At 38.1% G+C, this 21243-nt stretch overlaps 1 protein-coding gene across 2 annotated transcripts in view; it reads left to right on the forward strand.

Moving 5' to 3' along the window:
• The first annotated feature begins 621 nt into the window (after positions 1–621).
• Bbox1 (gamma-butyrobetaine hydroxylase 1) overlaps positions 622–21243 on the forward strand; it is a 59044-nt gene continuing 38422 nt past the window's right edge. The window contains exons 1-3 of one of the 2 annotated variants that reach the window (XM_048360140.1): positions 622–801; positions 14646–14895; positions 15714–15828. In XM_048360140.1, the coding sequence (XP_048216097.1) occupies positions 14677–14895; positions 15714–15828 (334 nt within the window). In that variant the 5' untranslated portion in view covers positions 622–801; positions 14646–14676. Of the gene's footprint in view, positions 802–14642; positions 14896–15713; positions 15829–21243 lie in introns of both variants that reach the window. The other variant, XM_048360139.1, reaches the window with a different exon arrangement.

Raw genomic sequence — 21243 nt, forward strand, 5'->3', positions numbered from 1 at the left:
CCTTAAAGGCTGTGTGTTGTGAGTCCAATCACAGAGCAAACAAGTGTCTTCGAGGGTGCCTTGGCTCTCTAGCAACTGATTTTTAATCCAACCAAAACTGAAAAAAAAAAGAAAAAAGAAGAGGAAAGCATGAGTCTAAGAGAAATATCAACATTTTACAACTAATCAGTTCTCTTCAAAGAGGTTTGTGTGGTCACCATCTATGAACAAGCAGATACCTCATGGCTGCCCAGGTGAGAGCCGGGTGGCTCCTCCTTGCATGCCTCAATGTTTCTTCTCCAAGTAAGTTTTGCAATCAAAGAGCTGTGTCAGTGAACAGTGGGAAAGAAGTAGACGAGCTTGTTCACTGACTTTTGCTTCTGCTGCTGGCCCAAGGGCAAAAGACAGGACAGGTGAGAAATGTTCTTCCTTCTAAACAGACCCCATGGTGTATTTGCACTGAATGGGAAGGGGTTTATGGTTTTACTGGATTGAAAGTACTTTCTCTTGATAAATGCTTCACCTGCAAGTTGTAAAAATCATTTTTACTTTCTTTCTTTTCTTTTTTTTTTAAACCACCAAGCTCCTTTCAGAAATTGCTGCACCTTTAGATTGAGACATCCTTCCTCATTTGCAAAGCTTAGCTGTGTCTGGGGGCAGGGCTAGGACAGAACTGCCAGGAGCACAAAAGCTTCTAAGGAAAAGTCCTAAGAGCAAGCTGGGAGTTAGGGGCAGATCAGTGCTGGAATGTGACAGGCACCAGAGGCTTCTTTCTACCAAAAGACATCTAGGACCAAAGCTGACCTTTCCTATACTCGGTAAGTTTTGTGTGGTTTAGTGGTGGAGGCATAGCTGAGAACAGGTGTGATTGAGTTCACCTTTAGCTTCTCTGTGGATTTAAGTCTGTGAGTTGGGGATGGGGCAGGAGAACATCCTATTGAAACTCCAATCACATGGGGCTCACAGCCTGGGGCTGCTATGGGGAGAGTCCAGCAGGCATCTGGAATAGACTTGATTTCGGAATGTAGTGGATCTGATTGCTTTTTGGCAGCTTCCCTTTTCCAATTATATTTGGCTTAGTCTGGTTGTCAAATTACTTTGCAGTCCCTAATCGGATCCAGAAAATATATTGAAGACACAGAGAGAACACTGTCTAAAATGCAAACTGGGTATGAGAAGAGTGTTCTGGCAAGATTTTTTTTTTCAGTGTTGCCCCAGCTCAAAGAAAGGTGACTGTCTCTTATTCTTTGGCCCATTGGTCAGCCTCAAAAGCCAAGTACAATGTGCATCTTTAAAATTCAGGTCAATTAAAACTATTGTGCACACCTTAATTTTGCTCACCTTACAAAACTCAGGAGAAGCCATGTAGTTTTTCTTTTTATTCGTCTGATTATAAACTTCATTTTGTCATCATGGCTATATGGTCTGGATCAAAAAATTTCGAAAGCTCCCAGTAACTTCATATCAGTTTGAGTTCCGATTTGAAGCTGCTAATTTACCAGAGCAAAACTAACATTTTCTCTTTTGTAATGTATAAGGAAAGTTTGGGCATGAAATCTGATACTTGAAATAAGATATGAGGCAAGATGATGAACATGTCAAGAGATGGAATGGTTTGTAGTGATTGTGTAAGGTGCATTATTTACATGAGAAAAATTAATATGTACCCCAGCCACTTACTAAACCAAGTTAAAACTAAGTATAAAATTAGGAAGCCTTCAAAGTAAGACAGTTCCATGGGTTAGAATATGTATGTATTCCAATGCTATCAAAATTTAGGCACCATAAATAGAATCTGGTAAACTTTTACCTTTCCAAATGAATATTATTTGAGTTTTATGGTTTGAGGATTAGCTCAGTTTAAAAGAATAGTAATTTTTTTGCAAAGGTTTGTTTTATTCTAACAGCTTTAAAGTAGGGAGAAATTGGAAAAGAGAAACATTTCCTGATTCCTATGCAAGAAAGGGGAGTCAAAGATTCTGTATAGCAACATTTTTGAGCCTTTATGGCTTAATGTCTGGAAAACTAGTTCTTCCTGCCTTCTCTCTCTCTGGAGCTGAAATGTCAGGGGGTGAAGTTAACTAATAACTAAAGATCTTGAGTTTCAACTCTGATCTTAATGGCATCATTTTGATATGTTAAAATTATTTCCTGGAAAATTCTTCGATCATAATTTTTTCCATCATGTAGAGTATGTGAAAACTCTTATTTCCTCTGATAAGTCAAGCTCATTTACCTCCCCAAGGTCAAGATCACCTATAAGACAGAGGTAATAGTTCTAACCCTCAGAGAGTTTTCTAGAATATTAAATGAGGCTAATATAGAGAAAACATCAACTGAGTATCTAAGAACATAATAATTGTTGAATAAATCCTTATATACCCATATCTCTATCACACTCGAGTGCACACACACACACAAACACACAATTGCTGCATTGTTCATTTTAATTATTTTCTGATCCTACTGCCTATAGTAGTAGCATTTGGTTGCCAAATATATGACTGGTAGCAAGTCTGACAACTCACTGAGGAAGGAAAGAAGGAAATCGACAAACATTAACATTTGAAGAGTTTATTATATTCTTGTTTTTCATTATGGACAACGTCAAAGAAATGACAGTCTTTTACTCTGGTGAGTTAGTAATCTAGAAAATGAATCTGCCTTCTCCTACATATACTATTATTCCACAATATTACTTTTGTGCAGAGTCACCATGAACTTCCTATACCAATTTCTTATAAATCACTCCCCAAACCTATGATTTAAATTGGCTCCAAATAATATTTGAGAAATTTTCATATACTATTTTATTAGAGCTAAAAAAACTTTCCCTTTATGTCCATGTTCACTGGGCTGGTAAATCTAGGTTTGAGGCAGCCTTGCCCACTAACAATCAAAGTAGGTCTGTACAAATTACACTAAACATTGCTGAGCTGCTTTTCCCCCACTGGGAAAAAGTACTGAAACCAATAACATTCATTGCTACTTTCTGGCTCTAAGAATTCTGTTTCTGAGTTACTTTTACTTCCAAGACCAATACACAAAATAACTTTTAGAGCTACTTTCGAACCCTTCCAAACAGGGCTGGAAATGTTGAATGACAAATTAAGGATAAAAGAAGACAAAACCCAGAACCAATAAACTCTTACATACTTTAATTGTACCAAACAGAAGTCCCAGACAAAACCTATAGCCCTGAAGAGGAAAATTACAGCTTGTGGTGAGAAAGGAAAACATATTCACATCACACACATACACACACACACACACACACACACACACACACACACACACACACACAAACACACATGCGCGCGCGCGCGAGTATGGGATATAAAATTTCGAAGAAAACCATCCAATCAGATGGGAAGCTGCCAAACACTGAGAGCTGTTTTATATGACAGGCAAAACTACTCCTCCTCACCAAAATTACCATTTGATTTCATAAACTAAATAACAATTGCAATAAGAAGCAAAATTAATTATAAAGTACTCTTATATGTGTTCCTTAGCTTGCCAAAGAAATCTCACTGACAAGAAATTGTCATTTATATCCTACTTTTTTCTTTTCCATGGGGGAATTTAAAAAAGCACAGTGGTTTGCCAATATATTATATTACCATGATGTTCCCATTAGACTCAATCCTAAATCAAGTTAAAAAACAATTCACAGCTAATTATAGTTATATGCAAACCTATGAATTTTCAGAAACAATTTGCTGTTAAGTACTGAGAATCCTTAATTTTTTTCTTTTTATATTTTCATCACATCTGCCCCAGTAAAGTTGAAATATGCCAAGAAAAGTTACAGTAAAAAAGGATTTCCCTATTTCTCCACATTTTTGTATGGATTACCATTCATATTTGTCATAAAATTAAAAGAAAGATTCTAAAGACTAGAAATGACCTTCCAAATTACAGCACAGATATCTAAGTAATTCAACATCAGCTATACCCAAGTCTTTCTCTCTTCCCCACACTCCACATGCTTCCAACAGCCTCTGATCTGTGCCTTCTCCAGCTCCCCTCATGATACTTTATCTGGCTGCGGGGGGTGGGGGGGGGGAGTCTTAGGTGTCCTAGTGACTGGAAATGTGCTTTTCCCTCTCAAGTTGAAATGCCTAAGGTACAAGAATTTAAAAAGAGAGATGAAAAAAATCTCTGAGCAGTCTGGAATAGTCTAGAATGTGATTTGTGTATGTTGGTACACATGTCTATGATTCTGAGTAATCAGATCTTTCTATGTTTATCATGGTGGGAAATGCATCCCTCCAATGATGCATCTATTAAGTATGGATGTTTCAAATTTCCCTTGAACCCAAAAAAACCAAACCTAGTAATGAGTATATACTTGAAAAGCAATTGAGTTTAAGCAAATGCCCAGGGATTCTTTTTTTTTTTTAACCATAAAATCCACTGTATGCTTTTGAAATTGTTCTTACATTTTTAACAAGATGGAAACTGTTTTTTCACATTTTTTTAGTAAGAAACAAAATACAGGACGAACCCTTTATATCTTTTCTTCTTTCTATTTTGTAGCACTAGGCATTGAATTTACTAGGCCAGTTGCTCTACCATTAAAGCTACACCCAAGTGAGCCACGCCTTACAACCTGAGCCACCCCTCTATTTCTTTTTTTTTACCACCCCCATTCCTTTTTTTTGTAATTTATTTATTAATTAAACAAAATTTTTTTGACAAGGTGTTGTGCAAAAAGGGTACAGTTACATAGTAGGGCAGTGTGTACATTTCTTGTGATCTCTTACACCCTGTTTTTCTTTCCCGTCCCTAGGTCAGGTAGACATATATACAATACACAATGTACCAAGAACATATACAGTAGCCACGTGGCCTACGCCAAAGAAAATTCGCCTAGGGCTTTAAATGTAATGTCGACATTAGACAATATGTCGACAGTAGTCTTATATGAACGTACATACATAGCTTTTGAGCTATTGTGATCCACTGAGAGGTCAATTTTTGACCTTTATATGTTGAGCAGTTGTTTGGTTTTAGTTACATAATGTTGGGTCGCTGACCCAATCCTGTGGGAAATACCATTTGACAAGCAGTTTTTGGTTTCACAGACCTGGTCTCTACTGTCTCTCCATCACCCCATCTTAACAGGGAGATCATGCCCCTTTGTTTTCTGAGTTCTAGGCTTGTCTTGCTCAACATTATTTGTTCAAGTTCTGACCATTTCCCTGTGAAAACAGTATTTCACCATTCCTAATCGCTATGTAGTATTCCATTGTGTACAGGTACCATTTTTTGGATCCATTCATCTGTGGAGGGGCATCTGGGTTGATTCCATATTTTGGCTATTGTGAATTGTGCAGCGATAAATATGGAAGTGCAAATGTCTTTTTGATATCTTGGGACCTGCTGTTCAGGATAGATGCCTAGGAGTGGTATGGCTGGGTCATAGGGTAGGGTATTGAGCTTTTAGAGAAACCTCCATACTGTTCTCCAAAATGGTTGTACTAATTTGCACTCCCACCAACAATGGAGAAGGGTTCCTCTTTCCCCGCACCCCCTCCAGCATTTGTTGTTGCCTTAGTTCAGAGTATAGGCCATTCTAACTGGAGTGAGGTGATATGTCAGGGTTGTTTTTATTTGCATTTCCTTTACTACCAAGGATGTTGAACATTTCCTAATATGTTTCTTTGACATTTTTATCTCTTCTCTTGTGAAGTCTCTCTTTAGCTCCTTTGCCTATTTCCTAATTGGTTTACTGGGCTTGGTGGGGGGGCTTAGTTTTTTGAGTTCTCTGTAGATGACAGATATTAGGCCTTTGTCTGTTGCTGGGCTGGTAAAGATCCTTTCCCGGATGGTTGGCTGTCTTTCTATTTTGGTGGCTATGTCCTTAGCTGTGCAGAAACTTTTTAATTTGTAGTAGTCCCATTTGTCAAGTCTTTCCCCTATTTGTTGTGCCCCTGGGACTATATTCAGGAAGTTCCTTCCTGTGCCTATAAGTTCTAGCATCTTTCCTACTCTGTCCTTCAGTAGTTTCAAGGATTCAGGTCTGATGTTGAAGTCCTTGATCCATTTTGAGTTGATCTTGGTGCATGGTGATAGGCTTGGGTCTACTTTAAGTTTTCTGCATACGGCTGCCCAGTTCTCCCAGCACCAGTAGTTGAAGAGGCTATGTTTATTGCATTGTATGTCTTTAGCTCCTTTGTCGAATATCAGCTGACTGTAAGAGTGCGGTTTTATTTCTGGATCTTCAATTCTGATCCATTGGTCTTCCAGTTTGATTTTATAACAATACCAGGATGTTTTTGTTATGATGGCCCTATAGTAGAACTTGAAGTCTGGTATTGTGATACCTCCTGCACTGCTTTTTTTGCCTAGAATTGCTTTGGCTATTCTAGGTCTTTTGCTGTTCCATATGAATTCATGGATTGCTTTCTCTATTTCAGTGAAGAATGTAACTGGGATTTTTGATAGGGATTGCATTGAATTTGTATAACAATTTGGGCAATATGGCCATTTTCACTATATTGATTCTGCCTACCCATGAGCATGGGAGGTCTTTCCATCTCCTTGTGTCTTCTTTGATTTCCCTTATTAGATTTTTATAGTTCTCATTAAATAGGTCCATCACGTCCTTGGTTAGGTTGATCCCTAGGAACTTTTTTTTTTTTGCTACTGTAAATGGAATTGTTTCCATAATTTCCTTTTCTGCTTGTACATTGCTGGTGTACAGAAAAGCTGCTGACTTTTGTGGATTGATTTTGTATCCTGCTACTTTGCCAAAATGGTTTATTAGGTGTAGGAGTTTGGGGACTGAGTTTTTTGGGTCCTTCAGATATAAGATCATGTCGTCTGCGAATAGGGATAGCTTGATTTCTTCCTTGCCAATGTGGATCCTTTGATGTCCTCCTCTTGCCTTATTACTATGGCTAGGGATTCCAGCACTATGTTGAAAAGAAGTGGGGAGAGTGGGCATCCTTGTCTTGTTCCTGAGTTTAGGGGGAATGATTTAAGTTTCTCTCCATTTAATATGATGTTAGCAGTAGGTCTGTTGTATATGTCTTTTATTATTTTGAGGAATGTTCCATCTATTCCTGTTCTCTCCAGAGCTTTTAATAAGTATGGATGTTGTATTTTGTCAAAGGCTTTATGGGCATCGACTGAGATAGCAATGCGATTCTTGATTTTAGTTCTGTTTATGTGGTGAATTACATTGATTGATTTACGGATGTTGAACCATCCTTGTGACTATGGGATGAAGCCTACTTGGTCATGATGTATAATTTTCTTGATCAGTTTCTGGATCCTGTTAGCTAATATTTTATTGAGGAGCTTTGCGTCTGTGTTCATTAGTGATATTGGTCTGTAGTTCTCTTTTTTTGTTGGGTCTTTGCCTGGTTTAGGAATGAGTATGAGATTAGCTTCAAAGAACGAGTTTGGGATTTCTCCCTCTGTTTCTATTTTGTGGAAGAGTTTGAGGAGTATTGGTATTAGCTCCTCACTAAAGGTTTTATAGAATTCATTGGTGAATCCATCTGGGCCTGGGCTTTTCTTTGTTGGAAGGTTCTTGATTACCCCCTTTATCTTGCTGTAAGTTATTGGTTTATTTAGTTGATTTATTTCTTCTTGGTTCAGTTTAGGCAGTTTATAGTTCTCTAAGAATTGATCCATTTCTGTAAAATTATTGTTTTTTCGTGAGTAGAGGTTCTGGAAATAGTTCCTTATGATTGTTTGAATATCATGTGTACTTGTTATTTTTCCAGTGGAGTCCCTGATTTTACATATATGAGTCTCTTCTCTTCTTTTTTTTTTTTTTTTTGTAAGTCTTGCAAGGGGTCTGTCAATTTTATTTATTTTCTCAAAGAACCAGCGTTTAGTCTTATTTATTTGTTGAATGGCCTTTCTATTTTCAATCAGATTTACCTCTTCTTTAATCTTTGTGATCTCTCTCCTCCTAGTCATTTTAGATTTGATCATTTCTTGTTTCTCCAGTTGTTTTAGTTTCATTGTGAGGTTATTCACCTGCTCTGTTTCCATTCTTTTAATGTGAGTGCTGAGGGTGATGTTCTTGCCCCTCAGTACTGCCTTAGCTGTGTCCCATAGGTTTCTTTGTGATGTATTTTCATTGTCATTGTGGCTTATGAATTCGTTAATTTCATCTTTAATTTGGTCTGTGGCCCAATGTTGGATAACAGTGTGGGGTTTAGCCTCCAAGAATGTGTATAGCCTCTGTGGTAACCATTGTTATTGAGGGTTATCTTTAATCCACTGTGGTCAAATATAATACATGGGATGACGTCAATACTTTTGTATTTGCTGAGGTTCTTTGTGTGGGCTATGACATGGTCTATTTTGGAGTATGATCCATGGGCTGCTGAGAAGAAGGTATTGGGTCTCTGTAGGGTGGAAGATTCTGTATAGATCTGTCAGATCCATTTGGGATATGGTGTTACTTAGGTCCTCAGCTCCCTTGCTAATCCTCTGGGTGTTGGATCTGTCTCTTGGAAAGAGTGGGGTATTAAAGACACCTACTATGATTGTGTTTGGGTCTGTCTTGTTCTGTAGTTCTGTGAGAATATGCTTGACATGTGTAGGGCCTCTTTTGTTCGGTGAGTATAAATTTATCACCGTGATGTCTTGATTCTGGATTTTTCCTTGTATTAAAATGTAATTACCTTCTTTGTCTTTTTGAGTTGATTTTAATGAGAAGTCCAGCTTGTCTGAGATCAGGATGGCTACTCCTGCTGTTTTGGCAGGTGAGTTTGCTTGAAAGATCTTGCTCCATCCTTTCATTCAGAGACTGTTTTTATCCCTTGCTGTAAGGTGGTTCTCTTGTAGACAACAGATGGCAACTTTTTGTTTGCGGATCCATTCTGCCAGTCTGCTCCTCTTTTTTTTTTTTTTTGGCCAGTCCTGGGCCTTGGACTCAGGGCCTGAGCACTGTCCCTGGCTTCTTCCCGCTCAAGGCTAGCACTCCGCCACTTGAGCCACAGCGCCGCTTCTGGCCGTTTTCTGTATATGTGGTGCTGGGGAATCGAACCTAGGGCCTCGTGTATCCGAGGCAGGCACTCTTGCCACTAGGCTATATCCCCAGCCCAGTCTGCTCCTCTTTATCGGAGAGTTTATACCATTTATATTCAAAGAGATCAAGGATAAGAGAGTTTTTTCTCCTTCCATTTTCTTATTGGGCTGTTTTTCCTCTTTTTCTTGTCTTTAGTGAGCTGCTCTTTCTGTTGGGCTCTGGCTATTGTAGTTTCTTTCTGTTTCTGTCTGTGTGTCCTGAATGATTTCTGTTGGGTGGGATTCCTCTCTTAGAATTCGCTGTAGGGGTGGTTTTTTATTCACATACTCCTTTAGCTCCTCTTTGCTATGGAAAGATCTGGTTTTCCCCTTGAATATGAACTCCAGCTTCGCTGGATATTTTATTCTAGGTTGGGAGTGGTTGGCCTGTAGGACTTGGATGATGTTCTTCCATTCTCTTCGTGTGGTAGTAGGTTTGTGTGGAGAGGTCTGCTGTTATTTGGATCCTCTTCCCATTGTAATAAATTTCTTTCTTCGCTTTGGCTGCATTCAAAATTTGCTCTTTATTCTTGAGATCTGAAGTCTTGAATATTATGTGCCTTGGCGTGGCTTTTCTAGGATCTGGTCTGCCAGGTGTCCTATAGGCTTCGGTTACCTGGATGGGGTCCCTTGTGAGACAGGGGGAGTTTTCTTCAATAACCTTATTGAAAATATGTTGAAGCCCTCTGCTCTGGTATTTGGCTCCTTCTATTCCAATTATGCACAGATTATATCTCTTGTCTTTGTCCACTAGCTCCTGGGTTAGTCTGCCCTGGAGCTTTACTGTTTCTTGGAGTGTGGTAATTTTCTGGACTTTATCGGCTGCATCATCATCCAAGAGAGAGATTCTGGCTATAATATGGTCAATTCTTTGTGCTGTGGATTCAATTGCGGAGTTTATGGATGTCAGAGAGCTATTTATGGTTGCCAGATCAGCTCTGATCGTGGAAATTTCTTCCATTAAAGAGTTGTATTTTAAATCTATTTTTTCATGCATTTCACTTCTCAGGATGTTAAGGTCTTCTTTAACAGAGGTTTGCACTATATCCATTTTTGCTTCCATTTCTTTCTTGACTTCCTGGATGTTCTTTGAGACTTCCACTCTAAACTCCTGGAATTGTTTTCTGATTTCGTTTCTGAGGCTTTCCATCATTTCTGCTAACATAGCCTCAGTTGTTTTTTTATTCTCCATCTCCTCTTCAGTCTTGCTGCTTTTTGGAGCTGGCAAGTTGGCTTGCCCTTTGATGAAATTTGTTACATTTCTTTGTGATTTGCACATCTGGAGATCTGTGGGTAGCTTCCCTGGGTTGGCTTTGTATTGGTTCCTGCTGGTCCATCAGTGGGAGACTTGTGTCCTGGCTCTGGGTTTGAGTTTGGCTGTTGAACCTTACTACAAAATGGGTGAGCATGACCTTCTCAATTGTTGCTGAGGTGGTCACCCTCATTTGTGCCCGCTTTTGCGCTCCCGCGAGGGTTTGGGCAAGAGGTCCTCCTGCTGGGGGGCTAGCACGCTGGCCCACGCTGGCCCTCCAGGGGGCATGTGCGTGTGCACTCTAGTGCTTCCTTTGGGGATGAGTTGCCCAAGTTGTTGGAGGGTGCTTGTGTCCCCTCACAAATTTGTTGTGGGGGGCAGTATGCATGGGCCCCTGCAGGATCAAGTGTCCGGGCACGGGTTGGTGCCCGCAGACTCTCTGTGCCTCTGCTGTGAGGAGGGCATGTGTTTGGGCCCAGGTGACCCTGCTGTGCTGGTGTTGCTCACCAGCAAGCCTGGGGCTTCCAAAGCCTACCAGTCCCCGGGCCCCTGCTGGGGAGGGGGCAGGGCTGGTGCGGCTAGGTGCAGGCGGCTCTGCTGGGGCTTGGGGGGGGGATGCCTTGGTGCTGCTCCACCTCTGTTAGTTCCTGCGTCCTCCCAGAGGTCTTAGCGCTGCCAGCTATGGAGCTGCTTTATTCCCTCGGGGAGGGGGAGGAAGGGAGCTCTAGCTTATTTGTAGGGTTTGGGTCTCTGCTAGAGCTGGTCTCTCATTTGGGGGGGCGTTAATGGGGAACTTACTGGTCCTGGGTTGAGTGTGTGTCCCGCGCTGCTGTGGATTTTTCGGGGCTGTGGTGCTGGGGTGTAGCGATCGGTCGTTTGGTGGTGGTGGCCCCGGCTCTCCCTGTCTGCACCTTGGGTTCCCCTGCTGCTTACGTCTGATCCCAGCCGTTCGGTCCCCGCACCTCTAGTCCTTCACTGCTGCCATCTGTCTCGGTGGTCTGCACTCTGTCTGGGGTCCGTGGAGCTCTTGCTGTTCGGACACTGAGCTCCTGGCATGACTTTTTGGCAGTCAGTTTGTTGGCGCCGGTCCCCTTTCGTAGCCTGGCCCTGTTTGGGCCAGGGTTGGCCGGGGGGCGGGGGGGGGGGGGTGTTGTACCCCGGAGATTTTCCGGCTCTGTGCAGGTTATAGGCTCTTCTTTTTTTTGTTCTTTTTCATTTCCTGCCTTTCTCTGTTGCTTCTGGCTGCTGGGTTTGCTGGGTTCTTGATGGGGTGTTGGGTGCTGGAGTTCCCAGCTCGCTATTCAGTTGGAGTGAGTTGGGGTACCTCCCTACTGTGGCTGCGCCATCTTCCCTCTCCCCAGGGATTCTTGGATACAAAAGGTGAATGGCGGGCTGTGGATATGGCCTAGTGGCAAGAGAGCTTGCCTCTTATACATGAGGCCCTGGGTTCGATTCCCCAGCACCACATATACAGAAAACGGCCAGAAGTGGCGCTATGGCTCAAGTGGCAGAGTGCTAGCATTGAGCAAAAGGAAGCCAGGGACAGTGCTAGGCCCTGAGTCCAAGGCCCAGGACTGGAAAAAAAAAAAAAAAAAAAGGTGAATGGCATAAAGAAAGCATTCTGTAAACACAAATTATTAAATCTATGTTTATCATTTTACCATTAGTTTGTCTTTAATTATTAATTTAGTTATTTTACTATGAATTCTATAAGTATCTCTATTAATAATTACTAGCATTATTAATTATATTACTACTTATAACAGTAGAATTCTATTACTTTTAGTAGAATATACATATTATAAATAATAGTAGAATTGATACTAGTAATTACTAATAACTATAATTACAATTACTTATAAATAGTATTTATTTTTTATTTTATTGTCAAGTTGAAGTACAGAGGGGTTAAAGTTACATATATTAGGTAGTGAGCACATTTCTTGTCCAACTTGTTATCCCCTCCCTCTTTTTTATCCCACCTTTCCTCCTCCCTAAGCCCCCCGAGTTGTACAGTTAGCTTATAACATATTGTCTTATAAGTATTGCTTTTGCAATGGTTCACTTTTTACCCTTTGTCTCACCATTTTGATGTTTCCCTTCCCTAATGCTGACAAATATATATAAAATACCCCAGGTACTAGAATCAAGTATCTTACATTGTGCATTTTGGTTTTCTTTTATTTTTTTCTTTTCTTTTTTTTTTTTTTTTTTTTTTTTTTTTTTTTGTCCGTCATGGGTCTTAAATTCATGGCCCTGGGTGCTGTCCCTAAGCCTTTTCACTCAAGGCAGCACTCTACCACTTTGAGCCACAGCACCATTTCTGGTTTTCTGGTAGTTAATTGAAAATAAGATCTCATGGACTTACCTGTCCTGGCTGAGTTTGAACCCTGATGCTCAGATCTCAGCCTGCTGAAAAACTAGGATTATAGGTGTGAACCACCAGCACCCAGCATCTCACATTTTCTTTATTTATCCATGCATCTGTGGACACTTAGGTTGATTATCTTGCTTATTGTGAATGAAGTTGCAGTAAGTGTGGAAGTGCAAATATCTCATCAACACAATGGCTTCATTTCCTTTGGATGCCAATCAATAAGCTCTGTTCTTAAATTTTAGAGGAAGCTTCATGTAGTTTTCTATAAGGGTGGTATCAATTACCATTCTCCTCCTAAAATGTACAAGAGTTTCCTATTTTCCATCTACAACAACACTTAGTGTTCTTTTAAACCCCCATAAATGTGTCAGATGATGTCTCATGATGGTTTGGGTTTGTGTTTCTCTGATAATAACACAGCATTTCTTACAGACCTGTTGAAAATATGTATGTCATTCTTTGAAAAAATATCTACTTATGTCCTGCTCCAATTTCCTTTCCTATTGAATTGTTTAAATTTCATATATGTGTATAGATACATATGTATGTGTGCATATATACACATATGTATATATGACACATGTGTATATCTACATGTGTATATATATGAGATATGTGTGTATATGAGATTGAAATATATATATATGTATATGCATATATCATGGATCACTGACCCTGTCATTTCTTCTAATAGTTTCACAATTTCATGCTTTACTTGTATATCTTTACTCTATTTTGAGCTGCTTTGTACTTGGGCTGTGGAAGAAAACTATAGTGTTATTTTTATGCAAATAGATATCCAGTTTTCCCCATACTATTTATTGAAGGAACTGTCCTTTCATCATTTCCTTTCTTGGAAATTTTGTCAAAAGACCAAGTGACACTGAGTGCATGAATTTACTCCTGATTTCATTCTTCTGTACCATTAGTTTATATGTCTGCCTTAGGTCAGCACCATGCTTCACTTATTACCACTGCTACTTTATATTGCTACTAAATTTGTAGTGTGTTTTGAGATTAGATAGTGTGAAGCTTTTGTTTTTCTTTCTGTGGTTGCTCTGGCTCTCCATGGATTGTTGTGACTCCATTGAATGCATGACTGTTCTAGTTCTCTTTATTTCATTGTAATTTTGATATAAATTTGTAAGCCACATTGATGTAAGGGATATTTTAACTTTTATTTCTCCTAATCTGTAAGTTTAATGTACCATTCTATTAACTTATCTCTTCCATCAGTTCATTTTATTATTTACTCATTATTTACTCATGAACTAAGAGAGACAATTTGACTTTTGACTTTTTCTTTAAGATTTCAATGACTTTTATTTCTTTTTCTTCCTTATTTGCTCAGATTGGGATTCCCAATACTGTGCATCAAGGCAGGAAAATCTCAAAGGACAAACAAAAAAATTCCTTGCATAACCTACAGACTTTTATATTTTATTGAGAAAATAAGTTTAAAAAAATATAGGCTAGAACAAAAATAACTCTGGGTTCTGAGTTAGAGTACACTTTCAAATAAAATAAGATGCATTAGCATTCCTTCATCAGAACGAACTTACTACTTTAGTATCATATAAGCATTTTGTTTCAAAAGCCATAAATAATTGGCATCAATTAAAATTTTAGTTGGTGGAGCTTGTTTTTCTCCCTTAAACATTCCAGAGCTTTTATGCAAGCATATTTATGAAAGTGTACATGTTATTGGATCTGGCCTTATCTAAAATTTCTGGGAGGATAAACAAAGAATTCTTTTCATCTGGATCCTGATTCAGCATTTTTAGCTTATTTACTTTTAGCCACAGTGTTTCTGTTTACAGCCTGTGAAAGTCTCTACCCTGAGCAAAGGTCCCGAGATTGATAAGTCAAACCACAGCCACAGCTGCTGAGTCAAAAGCAGAGGCCAGAGTCCACTTCAACTGTTCACTCTTTAGAGGTCAAGTTCAGATTCAATCTGCCTGTCTATTGCTTTTAACACTGATTTGTTGTAGTAAGTAGCTGACAAGATCTATCCCCAGAGACCAGAAACATGCACTGCTTCATCCAAAAGGCGGAAGCACTGGACGGGGCTCATTTGCTGCAGATCTTCTGGCATGATGGGGCAGAGTCCCTCTACCCAGCTGTGTGGCTGAGAGACAACTGCCAGTGCTCTGATTGTTATCTGGATTCTGCTAAGGCTCGGAAATTGCTTCTGGAAGCTCTTGATGTGAACATTAGTATTAAAGGCTTGGTGTTTGACAGAAAAAAGGTAATCACCTTTAAGTTGTCTCTTCCATGTCTTTCACATTAGCTAAAAGGACTCTTCAATCATTAAAAAAAAATTTGTTCTTGCATTTGGTTGGATGTATAACCATTTGTATGTCCATGTCTATAGAGTACATTGAACAAAGTAAGCAGGCTCAGCAATTAAGAGCATCTGCTACAATTATTACTACTACAGGTTGCTCATTATTCTTCCAGGGAGTGACAGTTTGCTTCTGAGACTCAATTTACTCACCTATGAAATCAGTGAAGGTACTAACAAAGTCTATTTGTGATAGTTGTTCAGGATTCAATGAGATTAAAATGTTTAACACACTGTTTGGCACATAGGGAACACTCAAAGTATAGTACTAATTATTGTTTTAGTCAGTTATCCACTGATACATGTGTGTGTGGCTTACCCTGAATGTATTGCTCTCGAAAATCAACCAGATATAGCCACTATTTTCTTTCTTCCAGATTTCCTACAGTTCTTATCACATGAGCAAACATAATCATGAAAATTCTTGTTGCCCTTCTAACCTGAGGACTTTATTCCCTGTTTTCACTGTTAATATTAACACTTTATCACAAGAATTTTGGGTACACAGTTTTAGGGGATATGGAATAAGAACTTGTGAATTCCACTTCTTACATGTATTTTATTGGCCTGCACCTCAGATATAGCCCCTTGACTTGCTCACCGCAAGAGGGCAAATTGCAGTCCTGAATTAAATAATACTTAGAAACCGAACAATAGTAGAGAACCAAAACAAACACTAGCACATAGTAAAAGTAGGTGACATTTCCTTTCTGTTTTATAAGGTTTACATCACTTGGCCCAATGAGCATCTTAGTGAATTTGAAGCTGATTGGTTGAAGAAAAGATGCTTTTCCCATGAGGCTAGAATGAAACTCCAAGAAGAATTGTTTTGGCCAGGTAACCCTGCTGTGGTCTTCAATGTCTTTTAAACTCTAATACAAATCTTAAAAGAAAAAAAAAACTATTTGCTATTAGTTTAATGACACATATTTTGGGGTATGATGTAAAAATTTTGGTACATGTATGAACTGTGTATCAAATTTGGTTAATTAGCATGTCCATCTCTTTCTTATTTTGTAAGGTTTTTACAGTAGGAATTAAGCCTAGCAACAAAATCAAGCTTTCATGTTTTGGCAGTTAAAAGAATAATTTTAAATATCACCAACACAGATCATTTGGGTAAACAATGCAAAGGACAGAGCAGTTCTAGAAGTTGTAAAGAAGTAGGTATAAAGTAGCACCCAGGCTCAGTGTTCAAACCCTGGGACAGCAATAAAAATTTAAAAACTAAAATAAAAATACAAATGTAACAGACTTATATTTCTTTCACCTAGGGTTAAATCTTATACTCAACATATATTCCACAAATACTTCCCTACAGTGAAACAGAATGAACCAGGGGCAGATTTTCCCTTCTTAACAAGGTGTCTAAGGCCAGAACAGCACTAAGTTCAATCCCTCACCTGGTATCTAGAGATGGAATTCTGGGATCACTGTGCCCATGAGAAGGCAAACACAGCATTACATATGCAAGTATGTGTATTCTTGCACTGGCACAGGTGCATTTTCATGTGAAAAGTTTATACAAGTCTTCAGTACATCTATAGCCAATAATAATGTTCAAGGAAACACTACAAATAATGGTTTGGAGGTGGTGGAAGAGGCAAGGAAAACGGATTTAGTTTTGAGCTAAGAGAAAAAAATACTTAGACATTTTAAATATAATTTTTAGAATATAAAATAATAGAGCCCAAGTTGTATCAATGGTGATCATGAGAGGAGTTTTTTGTTTACTCTTCCTCTGTCTCTCTCTGTCTCTGTCTCTCTCTGTCTTTGTCTCTGTCTCTGTCTTAGTCTCTGTATATATGACCTGGTGAATTGTAACTGAATAGTCTGTGGGGTAAAGGAAAACTTTAACAAACACAATATATGTTTTTAAATTATTCTTGTAAAGGTGATTTACAGAAGAGTTACAGTTGCATAAGTCAGGTAATAAGTACATTTATTTTTGAACAGTGTCATCTCTTCCCTTGTTTTTCTCACAGTTTTCCTCCCAAACGCAATGATCTTTTAAGAATTTGTTAGAAGCTTGGCTTCTACAAACACACTAGCAAGTTTCCTAAATTGTTTCATTATGGGGTTTGTTTTGTTTTGTTTTACTACTGTTAATTAAAATCATTGAATTGCATCAACAAGTGACCATTGTGGTGAATACTGTAACACTGGGCAAGAGGTCTTGCTTGTTTAATAACTTGAATCAGATAATCTCACCTTTTCCTATAATGATCAATCATAGAGTATGGTAGTATATCCCCTTTTGTCTTTAAGCATAGACCAATTTCGTCAAGCACTAAATTCTTCTATTTGCTACATCTCAATGTTCTGAGAGATGACATGGTTTTGTTCTAGGATTTTGTGTGTAAACCATCATTTCCCCCGCTAGGTGATTGCATAGCTGTGAGTATTTAGAGAAAACAGAGGTTTTTCTCTGCTTTCCTCCAAAGAATGTACTTCCAGATTCTTCAAGTAGTCTCCTATTACATAACTTCATAACACTTGTCTGGGTCAAATTGCATTGTCTTGACTGTATCATTTTTTAAATATATTTTAGATCTATTTTGGCATCCCAAATATTTTTCCCTTCACTCTGTCTTGATTTTATAATCTTGTTAGGTTTTACTTTTATTTCCTTCAGATTCTTTTTTAGATGACTTTAGGATGTAAAAGGCAGCATTTCATTATTACCGATTACAACTGTAAGCAGTTTAATAAAATGATATAGCCACATTCCTCCACTAATATCACATGGAAAGTAAAATTTTAGGGCTTGTTTTGCTATCAAAATGGAAATGATAGTAAACTCAGTTAAGTAATGGAAAAAAATACAATTGCAATGACAGGCCCTAATCATGAATAATAGGAGAGCTTGCTACTGTGTGGACACTGGAAAATATTTCAATGGTTTCAAACAAGATCAGATTTTTAAAATATATTTTCAAGCTGTACAGTTAATGGACAAAAGAAAACATTAGTGGGCCATTTTTGGAATCTTGGTTCTTTGGTTTTTTGCCTGCAGAATTTGATACCTATTTCACTGTTCTTGGATTCTTTTTGAACAATAATATAACCTGGTAGAACTTACATGGGTTGCATTTGTGAAAGGGTTTTGAATTTTAATCCTGGCAGTGAAGCTCCTTGCCTAATCTTTCCTTAATGAGAAGGATGCAGTGCTTTTAAAATTAGGAACTGAGATACAGCCCACTTTCCTTCATCTTCCAGCCTAGGTATTGAGAGCAAATAAGAAGAAACAATGATCATCATTCATGGTACTGATCATGAGACAGTCACCAGACATAGTACTTAATAATCATTCCTCATAATTACTTATTCAGCTGTAAGTATACTGGGTACATTTTTGTGCTAAGGACTCATAAGAAAATTATAAGGAAGGTTAAAAATGGCATGAACTCTGTCTTGGAACATATCAGTCTAGTAAAGAATAGGCATAAAACAAGGGTAATATATTAACCACAATAAGACTGCATTGAAAGTTAATGGTACCATAGAATAAGCGACTTGGAGAAATAAGGAAATGATGCTAGAGATGGGTTTGAAGAACTAAACAATTGTCCAGGAAAAGATTCAAAGGAAAGAAATTCTGCACACATAGAAAAATTATTAAAATATAAAATAAGTTTTGGAAACTGAAATTAGTTTACCATTGGTATAGTTAAAATTATTAGGCAACAGAGAAGGAAAAAGGACAAACTCAGACATAATTCAAGTGTCATTCTTGGTCCTTAAACTTTAGGTAAGAAAGTCCTCTCAGCAAAGAGCACAAGTAAAACCACTTCATCTGTCTCCCAGATAAGCTTTCTACAAGTCAGAGAAATGAGGAAACAATTACCACAATTTTTATTCAATGTTTTAAATTGTGTGGCATTGCAGCAGATTTTATTCAAATGAATATAATTTTTTAAATTTATTTATTGCCCAAGTGATGTACAAAGGGGTTGCAGTTTCATATGTAAGGCAGTGAGTACATTTCATATCCAACTAGTTAACTCCTCCCTCATTTTTCTCCCCCTTCCCCACTCCCATGAGTTGTACAATTGGTTTACATCATATAGTTTTGTAAGTGTTGCTGGTGCATTGGTTCGTTTTTTACCCTTTGCGTCTCCATTTTGATGTTCCCTTTCCCTTCCCTAGTTCCAATACACATATGTACAATAGCCAGGGTGCCAAGATCAGTAACAGTGACATCAGGGGAAAAACTCTGGGGAAGAAAGACAAAATAAAAGGGTATCATTTCACATGGCACACTGAAAATAGCGACAATGATTAACCACTTAATTCTATAACTTGGAGTTCATTTCACCTAGCATTATCTTATGTGTTCATATATACTAGCTATTGAGCTATTGTGATCTTCTGCAAGTCTACAAGTCTACATGTATAATCTCAACACCTTTTTTCCTCTTTCTGTAGTTTCTCTTCTCTGTGAGCCCCTTTGCCTTGGGTTTCCCATTTATCTGACAAAGAGAACAAAAGAGTCAACTTTCTATATTGCATAATGGCCTTGGCCTGGGAAAGGTCCAATAATAGACAATAAAAACTTAAGAAGAAGGAAAGAGATAAGGGGTAGAATTCATAACACCAGAGTATGCTTCCCTGTAGAATAAGAGGTCACTGTCCTGTTCTTTTATAATAAACAGTTTAAAAGCTAACTATTGAAATTTAGAATATAAGCATTTCCAAACACAGAAAATTGAAAACTTTGATGCAACATGAGACACATGAAAGGTTTTTAAAAAAATTGTATTATATCTTCCCTGTAAAATTTAGACATTTATACTCATTGTTGTGACTAAGATGTAAAACTCCCAATATCTAAGTGACAGAACTAAAATGAGAAAATTATTATGTAGGAGGTTTGTACAAAAGTGTATGATTAAGAACCAACCCAGATGCCCCTCAGTAGACGAATGGATCAGGAAAATGTGGTACATATACACAATGGAATTTTATGCCTCTATCAGAAAGAATGACATTGTCCCATTTGTAAGGAAATGGAAGGACTTGGAAAAAATTATACTAAGTGAAGTGAGCCAGACCCAAAGAAACATGGACTCTATGGTCTCCCTTATTGGGAATAATTAGTACAGGTTTAGGCAAGTCATAGCAGAGCATCACAAGGCCCAATAGCTATACCCTTATGAACACATAAGATGATGCTAAGTGAAATGAACTCCATGTTATGGAAACAATGGTTATATCACAGTTGTAACTACTTTCAATGTCCTATGTGTATCTGTAGCTTCTATTATTGATGATGTTCTTGTATCACCTTCCTGTGGTTGTACCTACACTATCTCTGTAATCTTATCTGAGTATATTCAAAACTGTGTATACTGGTATTGGAAGTAGGAAATTGAAAGGGAATACCAAATTTGAGAGACACAGGGTAAAAAAAAAGACAAACAACTACAAAAGCAATACTTGCAAAACTGTTTGGTGTAAGTGAACTGAACACCTCCGGGGGGTGGGGGGAAGGGAGAGGGGGAGGTGGGAGGGGGGCATGAGGGACAAGGTAACAAACAGTACAAGAAATGTATCCAATGCCCAATGTATGAAACTGTAACCACTCTGTACATCAGTTTGATAATAAAAATTTGAAAAAAAAGTGTATGATTAACAAATAAATATATCTATAATTAGCATATATCTCTAATTGTTTAGTATATGTTTAAATTTTTGTTCTTTTTATTAATACTCAGTTTCAAAGCAAGTGAATACCTGCTTTCCTTGCCTTTTTGTAGTTTGTAATTGATTATAAACTATTTTCTATTAGCTCTGACTTTAATATTGTTGTAGAGAACTGAAATAGAAAAAGTTGCCATTTGAAGAAACTCTTCTTTTCCTTGAGTCATTCTTCTTCCTATTCTCAGCAATCCAGAACTGATTACATTATATGACCAAGAAAAAAACATTCCTTTTTCAATCCTATAATAAACCTCCTTCCAGCAAAGCCATTCTTTACCATTCACTTGAGCAGATTACAACCCTTCACTACATGGCCCTACTCTTTACCCATTTCTAAGGAACATGCTATAAGAAGTGAAAACACTCAAGTAACTGTTATGGCCCTCCAAAATATATTTGCATTGCAAACAGAAAAAAAGAGTCATACAAAGTTCTCCTTTCTTGTTGTGAAATATGTTTACTTGTAGATGGAGATTTTCTTATAGAGCAAAGAACAGTTAGTTTGGTTTTAGGTACCATTTTCACAGACCTTTGTCAACAAGCAAAAAT

This window comes from Perognathus longimembris, chromosome 13 (assembly GCF_023159225.1).
Source record: "Perognathus longimembris pacificus isolate PPM17 chromosome 13, ASM2315922v1, whole genome shotgun sequence".
NCBI lineage: Eukaryota > Metazoa > Chordata > Mammalia > Rodentia > Heteromyidae > Perognathus > Perognathus longimembris.